The sequence below is a fragment of the Dicentrarchus labrax genome, unplaced genomic scaffold (genome assembly GCF_905237075.1).
Source record: "Dicentrarchus labrax unplaced genomic scaffold, dlabrax2021, whole genome shotgun sequence".
Lineage (NCBI taxonomy): Eukaryota > Metazoa > Chordata > Actinopteri > Moronidae > Dicentrarchus > Dicentrarchus labrax.
In genome coordinates, this window is record NW_026136710.1 from 10,640,520 (window position 1) to 10,652,595 (window position 12,076).

General features: G+C 41.5%; 1 protein-coding gene across 1 annotated transcript in view; it reads right to left on the bottom strand.

The window, feature by feature from the left end:
- Nucleotides 1-2,872: 2,872 nt before the first annotated feature.
- dnm1a (dynamin 1a) overlaps nt 2,873-12,076 on the bottom strand; it is a 43,341-nt gene continuing 34,137 nt past the window's right edge. The window contains exons 17-23 of the mRNA XM_051413443.1: nt 9,477-9,586; nt 8,606-8,717; nt 8,325-8,339; nt 7,687-7,854; nt 7,328-7,569; nt 6,441-6,644; nt 2,873-3,562 (exon numbers count right to left, since the gene is read on the bottom strand). Coding sequence (XP_051269403.1) covers nt 3,532-3,562; nt 6,441-6,644; nt 7,328-7,569; nt 7,687-7,854; nt 8,325-8,339; nt 8,606-8,717; nt 9,477-9,586 — 882 coding nt within the window. The 3' untranslated portion in view covers nt 2,873-3,531. The remainder of the gene's footprint in view (nt 3,563-6,440; nt 6,645-7,327; nt 7,570-7,686; nt 7,855-8,324; nt 8,340-8,605; nt 8,718-9,476; nt 9,587-12,076) is intronic.

The window sequence follows — 12,076 nt, forward strand, 5'->3', positions numbered from 1 at the left end:
TGGTTGTTATTACAATGTCCAGAGCATGTACATATGTAGTTATTGTGGAATAGATTCATCAAATTTCATTTAGAGCTTGTTATATATTTGTTGCAATTCTACAACACTGGGTGAGTGTGGTAGTCAAAATAGCAGGCTTGTTGCAGTGGGCCCAAACAGGTTGCATTCCCTCCACTACACCACTGCCTCTAACAAAGTATTTTCTTTATACATGGACAGTATACATTCTACCCTTGTGTTGTGTTCTGGTCAAATTTGACTGATTTAAAAGTTTTATCTTCAAAAAATGTAGTTAATTTGACCAGACTGACCTAAAATTCCATGACTTTGTCCACAAAGAGGATATCAACAGACAATTCAGTTCTGGGAAAGGTGAAAATGTTCCTGAATGTGGGGTGTGGATATAAGTGGGGGTATGCATGTTTTCCTTTTAGTATGATAATTAGAGAGCACAAAACGCAGTATTGTTATGTCAAGGCAGTATTGTTTGACTAAATGGCGGTGATTGGGATGCATATTTCTTTAGCATGATAAGTAGAGACATAACAAGCGTCAAGGCAGTATGAAAGTATCCTATCAAGGGAAATTCAGCAGCATCAAGCAATATATGCAAGGCAAGCCAAACCCATGGGGATTCAAAGTGTGGATGAGAACTGGAATCTCTGGCATGATGTGTGACGTCTACCAAGGCAATGTCAACGGAATACGAGCCAAATCTGAACTTGGATTGTCAGGTGATGTTGTGATGAAGCTTGCTTCCACACATCAGAAGGTCAGAACTACAAAATGTATGCAGACAACTACTTCACCTGTGTTCCATTATTAGTGAAACTCCTTGATTGGGAATTCATTAAGTGGGAACAGCCAGGCAGGTGCGCACCCAACTGTAACCTTGAAGACGAGAAGAGCTTGAAGAAAAAGGGAGATGAAGCTATGACGTCAGAGTGGAGGGAATCACAACATCTGTGCTGTCAAATGGTATGACAACAGGGCCGTCACACATCCTTTGCTTGAACTGAACCTGTGCAGAAGATTCACCACCTAAAGCCACCAGAACCTACATTGAAGTTGAGAGGCCTTACATTGTTGGTGCCTACAACAAGTACATGGGAGGTATGGATTTGTTGGACTCATTTACAGCCAAATATAAGTTCCCCATCAAATCCCGTCGCTGGTACATGTACATCTTCTGGCACACCATCATCCTCGTTGTGGTCAATGCCTGGCTCCTCTACAAGCGGGACTGCAAAGCTCTCAAGATGTCTAGCAAAGAGACAATGAACAGGAGACAGTTTCAGGCACAGCTAGCATCCTCTCTCATCCTGGTAAACACAACACTTGAACTCCAAAGAGAGGATGACCATCTTCAGGCAAAGGGAGCCCAGCATCACAGACAGTGACATCAGAAAGCCCTCTGAATGCTCAGAAGAGACCATCAAGAGATGTGCACACCTTACATTGGATGTACGCAAGGACCTAGTTGCACATTTCCCAGTGAAGACAGGGAGGGACGCTGCAGACACTACAATAAAGGATACACCAACACCAATGCAGCAAGTGTGATGTTCGCCTTTGCTTTTCAGAGGACAAGAACTGTTTTGGGACTTTCACTAACAATGAAAGTCAGTCATGAAAAAAAAAAAGGAATGAAGAAGTTGCTAGAAAAAGCTAGAGTTTTGTCCTGTTTAACAGTTTTTTTAATAAATGACTAATGTGTGATTATTATTAATGTTATATACCTTTATGGGGCTAAGTAAGCAATCAACCCTGCAAATTAACCCGTAGTTGTTCTGAATTGTTGTTCAGACAACATGAGTACAAATACAGAAATTCTGCTCCCACGAAGCCCAATGTTGCAATATTACAACATTTCTCTATAAACTTACATAAACATTATTTTTTTAAAAACTCTTTAATTTCTGCATCAAAGGCCTACTACAACAACATCTGAAAGGTAAAATAATTTTTTTAAAGGTTTTTCTATATTTGGGTCTTACAGGGTTAAGGAGCTATCTAACAGTCTCAAGGAGCAACCCAGGACACATATTCCTTTCCTCTTGCCTAAAAACTCAGATTCTTGTGTGACTCGTGTTATGCAGCTGTCTGCAAAGGACATCCTATATATTGCACTTTCTATTTAGAACCAGCCTTGATATGATAACAATGTTTTTGTGAAGAGGAGAGTGGGACAAGTGCCATGGGAGGCGCCTCTTTATGCCCAAAAAAATTTGTTTTTGCATAGGTTCTGTCGAAGCACAGACAACAGCGTTTTTGAGAGGTGGTTGTGACACAGTTATGTGGACTATCTAGCTGTCCACACATTCAGTGACAGTGACAGTGACAGTGAGGCCCTGCTGGAGTCTACAGCAGGCATAAAAGTCCAGATGGTTCCTCATGTGATCGCTCCACCAGTCCTAGGAGGGGAGAAAGGGGAGGAGGGAAAGAAAGGATGAAGAGCAGCAGCCCGTCTGTCCAGGTATCTGAGGATGAGGAGTCTGTAAGTGATCCCCCCCCCTTATTTCGTTCCTCGTGTGAGCTGAGTGAATAAGCACGTCTGTTTCAAAGTTGATGGGGAAAACCAGGATGAGTTTAAAAAGAGAGGAGGTAAAGGGGAGGATTTGGGGAGGTTCTTCTAAGAGTCGAATGGCGGCAGGGGGCTCTCGGGGCGAGAGGGTCCGCCCCTGTTTGGCCGGCTGTTTGGTGAAAAGAATGAAAAGAAATAAAAGAAGACCTTACATCGCAGGATAAACGGGTAGAAGATGAAAAGAGAAATCCTAAAGATGAGGAGACCCCAGGGAGATACCGCACAAATAAATCACCTCATAGCCTGAAATTCTGGGAGGAAAATAAAGATTTAAAAAAAAAAAATTGGTGAAGTATTCCTTTATTTAAAATAGAAATTAAGCTAAAAAGATTTTTAAAGATAAAACAAATGTTAACACAGGAAAAAATCAGTCAGCAGCCAGAATACCCATTAGAAAGGCTGGAGTATAAAGTAATACTCAGGCAAAGTGTCATGCTAAATTTGCAAATGTCTGCCACCTTAGGTTTACCAGCAGGAACAAATATTCTGTACGTATTTGCTTGTACATATATATATATATATATGTGTGTGTGTGTATTTATGTAAGCAGGTGTGCATGCACATGTGCGCATACACTCAATATTATCTACATAGTTTATTTAAATTCCGAGGGTGCAGCATGTTTGTATGTCAGTCATGCAGGTGTATTTCAAGTATTCTGCATCTCTGTGTGAAACAGAGGGGTTTGTGTGTGTGTGTGTGTGTGTGTGTGTGTGTGTGTGTGTGTGTGTGTGTGTGTGTGTGTGTGTGTGTGTGTGCAGGAGGAGGAGGAGGGGGAGTTGTTGGGAGAGAAAGAGAGACGTGGCTTGTTGTGAGGGAGCAGGAGAAGGGAGCCGGCTCAGGTCGGGTGTGGCGGAAAACGACAGGAAGGTGGCACTGTTGTCCAAGGTCTCTCATCCAGAGGTGGGACTGGACAGGACGGAGGAGGGAGGGAGGAGCTCAGAGGTCTAGTGGGTTGGAGAAGGTGGGGGTCTCCGACTGCCATGGACACACAAACGCACAAGAACAGATAGAAAGAAGAGAGGGTGGCAACAGGATGGATTAGTGTTTCTCATCTGTTTGCAGTTCATTTAAACTTAGTGATTATGCTTACACATTGTTATTTGTAAATTCATGCACATACACAGAAATACAGACATACTGTACCTTTACTCACACAGACAACCACCTATATCATGAGATGACACATAGAAAGAAACCCGAAAACACACCCAACATCACAAAGCTATCAGGCTCAATGCAGGTACTGTGTGTTTGCAGTTGAGGCCATATGCAGGCAGTATTACTCCATATTGTCAGTACAGTAGCATGCACTTGTACAGATTTACCAAGCTCTGTAACATCTGCCCTGAAAGGCATACACTTCTGAAAATTAGGTTACTATTAAAGAGTAAAGTAAAAATTGTTTAACATTTTGGGAAATGCGCTTATGCTTTCTTGCCAAGAGTTAGATGAGAAGATTGATATCATTCTCATTTCTGTACAATATAGATGAAGCTGCTACCAGTAGTCAGTTAGCTTAGTATGTTAATAATACCCCTTTTTCACCAAGGCAGTTTGAGGGCAGGTTGTAATCTTGAACAAGTTACTCAGTTTTCAAGAACCGGCTTGCAGGCCAGGAAAACTGGTTCCAGCGCTGTACAATGATTTTGGTGGTCTAGGACCAAGAACCTTTATGTCAGGCAGCGCCTTGTCGCCAGCCAGCTATGTATTTATTATCTGTTTAGTGGGCTACTAATTTCTCACATTGATGTTATGAATGTATCATAGATGTTATGAACATCTATGTTATGTTCTACGTTCATAACACAGATGTGAGCCAGCTAGGGTAACCTTGGTAACTATAACTAACAAAGAAAAAGAAGAAAGAAGAAAAAGAAGAAAGAAAAACAAAGCGGTTCTTAGGAGGTTCTCAAGTGGAACCAACTCTGAACCGGCACTAGGATCAGCCCAGAACTAGCACCAGGGGTATTAGTGAGCTTTATATATATATTAAGTGGATTTTGGGCAGAGCCAAGGTAGCGGTTCCCCTGATTCTAGTCCTGATTCTAAGCCAGCTGGCTACCAGCAGTCACTACATATTTACTGTAAAGATATAGTTGTATAGATCTTCTCATCTAACTAAAGCATATTTCCCAAAAATTTACAAACTATTCCTTTAAAAAACTATTTTCTCTGATGTTTCTCCTTTTGGCATGTGCTCATGACTACTTCTCACAGGTTGCCAACAGTGCTACGGGTGAGTGACATTCCCCTTTCAGATTGTTTCATTTCTATTGTTTTAGAGGCCTGAAAAGGTAAAAATATATTGTATTTCCATAAAAAAAAAGATCAGTTTGAGAATCTCCAGCAGCGCTACCTGCTCACTCGCTAAATGCTGTACTGAACGGCGATATTAACAGATACCATGACTCTGCAGGACAACATCAGACAGTGAGAGACAAAGTCAGGGATGGGTGGGATGTCATGGCATCAAATACAACAACATCGACACAAAAACATAAAAAATCTTTAAGTTTTGGACATTTGAGTTGAATCCAGTCTAACCCGCTGCTGCTTTATTCTGAGAAAATTCCTCCTTCACACATACTGACATACTGACATACCCACTCCAATAAATAAGTTAGTGTCAACCTCAAAAAGGCTCAAACACTGATGCAAACACACACAGGCCATCTGAACTGGGTGTGTGTTTGCCCCATGCAGCGCTCTGAGAAGAGAAAAAGAAAAGTGAGCAAAAGAAAATGGCATGCAGTGAAAGGATGCCTTCTGAGAGGAAGAGAAAGAAGGAAAGGTGGTGATGAAGATGATGATGATGATGATGATGATGAGGCGGACAGTACCCAACATACCAGAAAACGTTAGTCCTCATTGGTCAGTGATAGTGATTCTGTTGAAGGAACCATAGTCATGTGTGGGAACAGAGGTGTGGTGAGGAAAAGAGGGATGAAGAGGAGGAAAAGAGAAAAGGAGTGCAAACAGTTACAGTGCAGGAAATGACCAATGTCACATGTGCTCGGCTCTCACTTTGGACAGACCAGAATACGAGATGGAAAAAGTTCACTACTGAGGACTTGTGTGAGGATTTTGAGATCGTCCTTCATCTGATTTTGAGTCTGCATTTGCCAGTGAGAGCTTTGCGCAGCAACGTTCGTGTCTCCTACGGTAAAAGAGGCAAGCTGCTACTCTGACAATGAATTCAGAATAATAAAAAAAAACGTTAGCTAGCTCACAAACACAGGCAAGCACAAGGCGATTTTTCACAGGTGCAAAGGCACGTACAGTTAATGGAGAAACGGGAACAAAAAGAAAACCCAGTTTTTTTTTCTGACGCTCACTCCAGTCACTGACTTGCTTTAAAGCAGACATATGTTAATTAGTCGGATGAGGACAGCGGTGAGGTGGGTGTAAGCGATGAACATGAGAGTTAGCTATCGTTAGTGATGCTTGACAGCGTGTTGAAAGTTCAAAGTGGTGACAGAAAGGTACCGACAAGGTTAGGTGAAAGGAAGTACGCAAATGGTAACCCAGACCAAGAAAAAAGAAGGAACATACCCCATTGAGTTAGATCACAGTCTATCCATCTATTTAGGGATCTCTATCACTCTATTCATCTATCTTCTATCACAACCAGAGCTCTCCACTTCATTTACCTCCTTTATCCCCTCAGCCAGGTGTCTTCACATCCCCCTTAGTAACAGAGAGCATCCACACTTCAGGTTGGATAGCTTGTCATAGTATTATAAGCTATGGTTTGGTTGTCAAAGTCTTTATTAAACCTATTGAAACATACTGTGAAATACGTTGGGGTGAAGAAGGGTTGGTTGTTTCAAAGACCTCTCGTGTTTTTACTCACCTGGGCACACTTGGGGGTGCGCGATTAGGCCGGGAGGGAACAGTGGGCGGAGGCCCGCTGTAAGGGTCTGGGGAGGACCCCGGGCGAGACGGGACAGGGGGTCCCCCAGCAGGAGGAGGCCCAGGTGGAGGCCCGCGAGAGCCTGGGCGGTTCGGAGGTCCCGGTGGAGCCCTGCGGTTTGGAGTTGGACTGGTAGCTGGAGACCTGGAGGAGAAGGGAGGAGAGCATCAGGAGCAGCAACAAGCATTAAGTTGCTTAGCAGAATAATCATAGGGTAGTTGTTTGATGGTGTTCTTGCCTTCCTCAACTCTAAGGCCTGATCACTTGATTACTCCCTGAATTGTTCCATTTCTGTCCAACTTCTTTGCATTGCTTAAAACGTTTTAGTCTCCTCCACAGAAATTCATGAACCCTTTAACCGATCCATTAATCTCATCTTCAAGATATCTAACGAATGTGACCCTGTGCTATCAACTATCTGTTAGTCCAACCATCACCCATCCACCACGGGTCAAAATGAAACATTAAGATTGAGATAGAAAAGACGACCCCAATATTTGTCAAACATTGAGGACGACTACTGTCCTCCATGGGCAACTGAACCAAAGTTTTTGACCAGGCAACTACACTTTTAAGTACTCTGTAAGAAAAATATAACAGACCTGATTTAAATACAACGAAGCATGGAACCTAATATGGTGGAGGTGGTTACCCAGTGCATGTTAAGAAAACAAAAATAAAACAACCAATCTGATAATGGTTATATGTAAAGCTCATATTTTACTTGATAATTCAATAGCATTGACCCAGATAAATCAAATAACTTCAAGGGTTAAAAAACAAACCGATCCTCCTCCTCTGTCCTCTATATTCTCATCGTGCCTTACCTTCCTCCGGAACCACTCCGCTGCACCTGCAGCCAGGAGTCATCCACGGGTGGCGGCATGCTGGTGGTTATGGTGGTTGTGCTGATGTCACCGATGATGCTGAGGGCCTCCCGCAGGGCATGGTACATGCGCAGCATCTCGTCGCGGTGCTGGGCCTGCTCCTGAGACTCCTCCATCAGTGTGTTCTGGTCACCACACGAGTACAGCTGAGCCAGCAGCTCTGCATTGATGAACTCCTTAGTCTAAACAAAGAGAGAGAGAGAGAGAGAGAGAGAGAGAGAGATGTTTTGTGAGGAAAATTAAAGTTTCTATGTTTGGAGTATATATAAATACGAAAGAGCTGACGGTTGATGACTCACATTGTTAATCATGAGGTGCATGATGGTCTTCGGCATCAAGTCGCGGACGGTCTTGTTGACGATGGCCATGTAGGAGTCAACCAGGTTACGAATGGTCTCCACCTGCCGCTCCAGCTGAGGGTCCATGCTGTGCATTAAGTTGTCCGAGCCATTTTCATCGCCGTCACTCTGTGGAGACGAATAAGGGAGGGTGAACAGAAGACACAGAGTTTAATGTCAGTTTAGCTTCAGCAAGAAAGAGTTAGCACAACAGAGACTGCAGATACTACATACAAGATAAAAGTGAGGCACCATAACATTGGAATTATACAGCAAAGTGGTCTCTTTTCTTTCTTTTACAATTTCTATTTGATTTTATTTGAATTGAATCTGTATATTTTGATAATATTACAAGTATTGTATGTAGTATTAGTAATCATTTTTGATAAAAAATTAACTCTCCTGGAACTATATAGCACCAATTTTATGCTGAGAAAAGTCTGCTCTGAACAACTACTGAGTAACTACTGAATTAGTAATGTAAGATGTTAAATACATAACATCACATCATCAGAGCTTTAAAAAAAAAATTGTTTTAGGGTGAAACAGTATAGGAAAGACACAAAGATGATGACAATTCTTTATGCAGAGTGGCATACCTTTCCTTCCTTGTCCTATAAGGCCAAACAGCGATGAAGAAAACAAACATTGAAAGAGGACAGATACAGTGTCACATGAGAAACTTGACAACAATAAAATAGACTCCAAATAAACGTCACAACAACAGTATATACGCAACAAAAAAACAATCAACAAGCTTTACTTTTTGTTTAGGTTAATAATGTGTTTTGAATATGGTTTCATGTGCAAAGGAGAAATCCCAATTTACTATATTCATTCCTACTTTTGGCGTATGCATGCAAAAACAAAAAAATCTTACCGTGACGCGTTCAGGATAAACTCCAGCTCTGAGGAAGGAGGCCTTCCAAGCATCAATATCCTCCTGACTTTCACAGGCCAGCTCCAGCTGACGGTAGTCCTTGTACACGTTCCTGTGGACACACAATGAGATCAAAACTAAGCTCTGAACGATGTTCTCCATCTTTTTATATACTATTATTTTATAGCCAATATGTGTCAACTGAGCAGCAGTGTCAGTGGTGCAAAGTAACATTTACTTAAATACAGTCCTCATTATTCATTATACTGCTACACCACTATATTTCAGAGGCAAATATTTAGCTTTATATTCAATTACATTTATTTTACAGCTTAAGTTTGAGTTTTGTTTTGTTTGATGTTACAAATATATATAATATATTTAAGTCCTGCTTAGATGTTCAAGCTTAAAAAATTATATACAACAATATATTAATATTACGCTGACAAGAGTCATTCTGCATAATTAGCACTTTTATTTTTATTACTTTAAGTACATTTTGTTGCCAGCACTAATTAATAAGGACTTAGTTGTAAATGAGTATTTTCATAATGTTCTTAACTGAATACTGCCTTATATTAAGCTTTAAGACTCCATTATGACTTCAGATCTCTTTCTTAAAATTTTACACAGAAATCACATGAATCCTGAAATGTTTGTGGGCTGCAGAGCTAATTCTAATGGTAACAGTGTGTTAGTGTGTGTGTCATTTATAATGCTTGTATGTAGGATTCAGCATATTTCTGTACAACTGCACAATTTGTCTAACAAAGATTTAATCCTATATCTAAAAAAACACCACTGCAGAGTGATCAATAATGTTTATCTGCTGTGTATATGTATATTGATGTGTCTGGGGGTATAATAACACCTCTGTTCAGTGTTGAAGAGGGCAAAGATGTGCTTGCTGGACATGAAGCCCTTCTCCACATCCCGCAGCTTCAGGTTGTCCACCTGCAGCATGTACTTCTTCTCCTTCTCCTGCAGGAGGCGCAAGAGAAACACACGAGTTGTATATGTGAGGAAGAGAAAGAAAGAGACTGACTTTGCGCCATGAGTGAGGAATTTGCTTAAAGGGTAAAAACGGTCAAAGAGATTTACAGTGTTTGCACTGACATTGTGTACTGGACCCACATAAAAAAAAGATTTTGCATCACAATCATTGTGTTCTGATGAATTTACCACTTTATAAACTTAATAATTAAAGATTTTGCAGCATCAACTTCACTTGTATCGTGTCAATCGTAAAGAAACAATACCAGATTAGATTCAAAGGGACAAAAGGAAAGCAGATGAAACACACACATATTAAATTTAACAGCCCACAAAAAAAAGAGGAGAAGAAAAATGCAAGAGACACGAATGGGAAAGTCGTTCACAGACCTCGAGTCTGTGGTTTTGATTACAGTTGTGCAGAGTTAAAAAGAAAAAAAAAAGCGGGTTGGGGGGGCATAAAACAAATGAGAAACACACACACACACATAGAGAAAGAGAGAGAGAGAGAGAGAGAGAGAGAGAGAGAGAGAGAGAGAGAGAGAAACCGCGTTCCAGTGCAGAAATCTCTTGTACTTGTAAATCTGCACACAACATATGATATCCAGACATCCAACTATTTATGAATCAGGGAACCTCAAAGTTAGTCAGCTCAGTCTGACATATGCCAGCACTCTCTCTCTCCTTCTCTATCCCAGTGTCTCTCACTCACTCACTCATTCATACACACACACACACACACACACACATACATTGCGGTTAAACCTCTCAAAGTCTATTGTTACAAAATTAAGTTTCTGCATACGCTTGTGTGTGTGTGAATCTTTTACCATCGACAGTAAAATTAGTATTTTTAAAAAAAGGAAGCCAAATATAGCACAGGGTGAGTGAGTTTCTGTAAACACACACGCACACACACAAAAATACACACACGCTGCTTTGGTTGCAAACAGCACCTTTGAGCGTAGTCTCTAACTAACCTTAAAACCATCTGGATAGCTAACCACGGGCCTGCCCTGCCCAACCCAGTGTGAGTGTGTGTGTGTGTGTGTGTGTGTGTGTGTGTGTGTGTGTGTGTGTGTGTGTGTGTGTGTGTGTGTGTGAGAGAGAGAGGGAGACAGGAGGTTGTGTGTGTGACCAAACTCCTTCATCAAAGGATTTATGACCTGTGCAGCCAAATGGTCATATCCCCTAAATGCATGTAAAAACTCTCTTTCACACACACACACACATTTGGCAGCAGCGATACACCCAGGTGTCCACTACACGAAAAAACTAAATGAACAGTCGCCCCAGACTGCTGGATGCTTACATCATCATTTATTGTGGCACAGAGGGCAAAGAGGTCCCCGTACTCCACCTCTGGTTTGTTCAGTATTTCTCCATCTTTGGCTTCCTCCTTTTTCTCGCTCTCTCTTCCATCTTTTATTTTTCCTCTTTCCCCTTGTTCCCTCGCTCTCTGGCTTTCCCTCTCCCTGGGAGTGAGCAACCTTGGACTGATTCATACATTTTCCTCTCCTCTGGCCAGTAAATCCAGTCAGGAGAGTTGGGAAGGGAGGAGGAGGAGAGGGGGACTGGGGTATGAGTGTGTGCATGATGTGGGGAAAGTACAGAGAAACTGAACCAAAGCAGGGACGGAAAGGCAAACTAGTGTAGTGATAATGATAATACAGTAACAAACACTATGTGATTGTTTACTATTGATTACTTTTATTAGAAAAAGTTAGGAAGGATGTGTGAGAATGGAAGAATTAGATTTGATGCATCTGCAAACAACAAGAATTGTCAGAAAATTAAAAACTAATAAGAAGGCACACATGTATGAGTATTATTTCAATATTGCGTGCAGTTTTGACAGATTATCCAGAGGTTTTCTTTCTCTGTCAATCAGCCCAACTTGCGTGTGTGTGTGTGTGTGTGTGTGTGTGTGTTTTTATGTGTGTGGAAGTCAGGACTTGAGTGCTTTTCCATATGCTCCCATAAAAGCCATCCAGCAATAGCGGGCAAACGTACAGATTTCAGACGTTGAGTACACACACACACGCATACACACAGGACATGCAAGGCTGTATGAGATACATATGTATGTAGTACACACAAACACACACACACACACACACACACACACACACACACACACACACACACACACCTTTATTTGACCTTTATTCGCAGAATTTTACTTGCATGAGAATGTGTGTGAATGTGAATGAGCTTCCAGGAGACACACAAACACTGACACTGAGGTATGGATTTGTGATGGCTAAACCACTACTGGGTTGTCAGGAGACTTCCCCTCTGTTTGCAACCGTCACCATGGAAACAGCCTAAGTGTAATACAAACTTTCGTGTGTACTTGGTCAAGAGTTGGGAATGCAGAACAAGATTTTGAGAACATGTAAGAAGCAACTTGTGAGACGCAAACCAGTAATCTACTTACTGTAGTACTTTAGTGTTCTGTTTTTGGATTGTTGTATT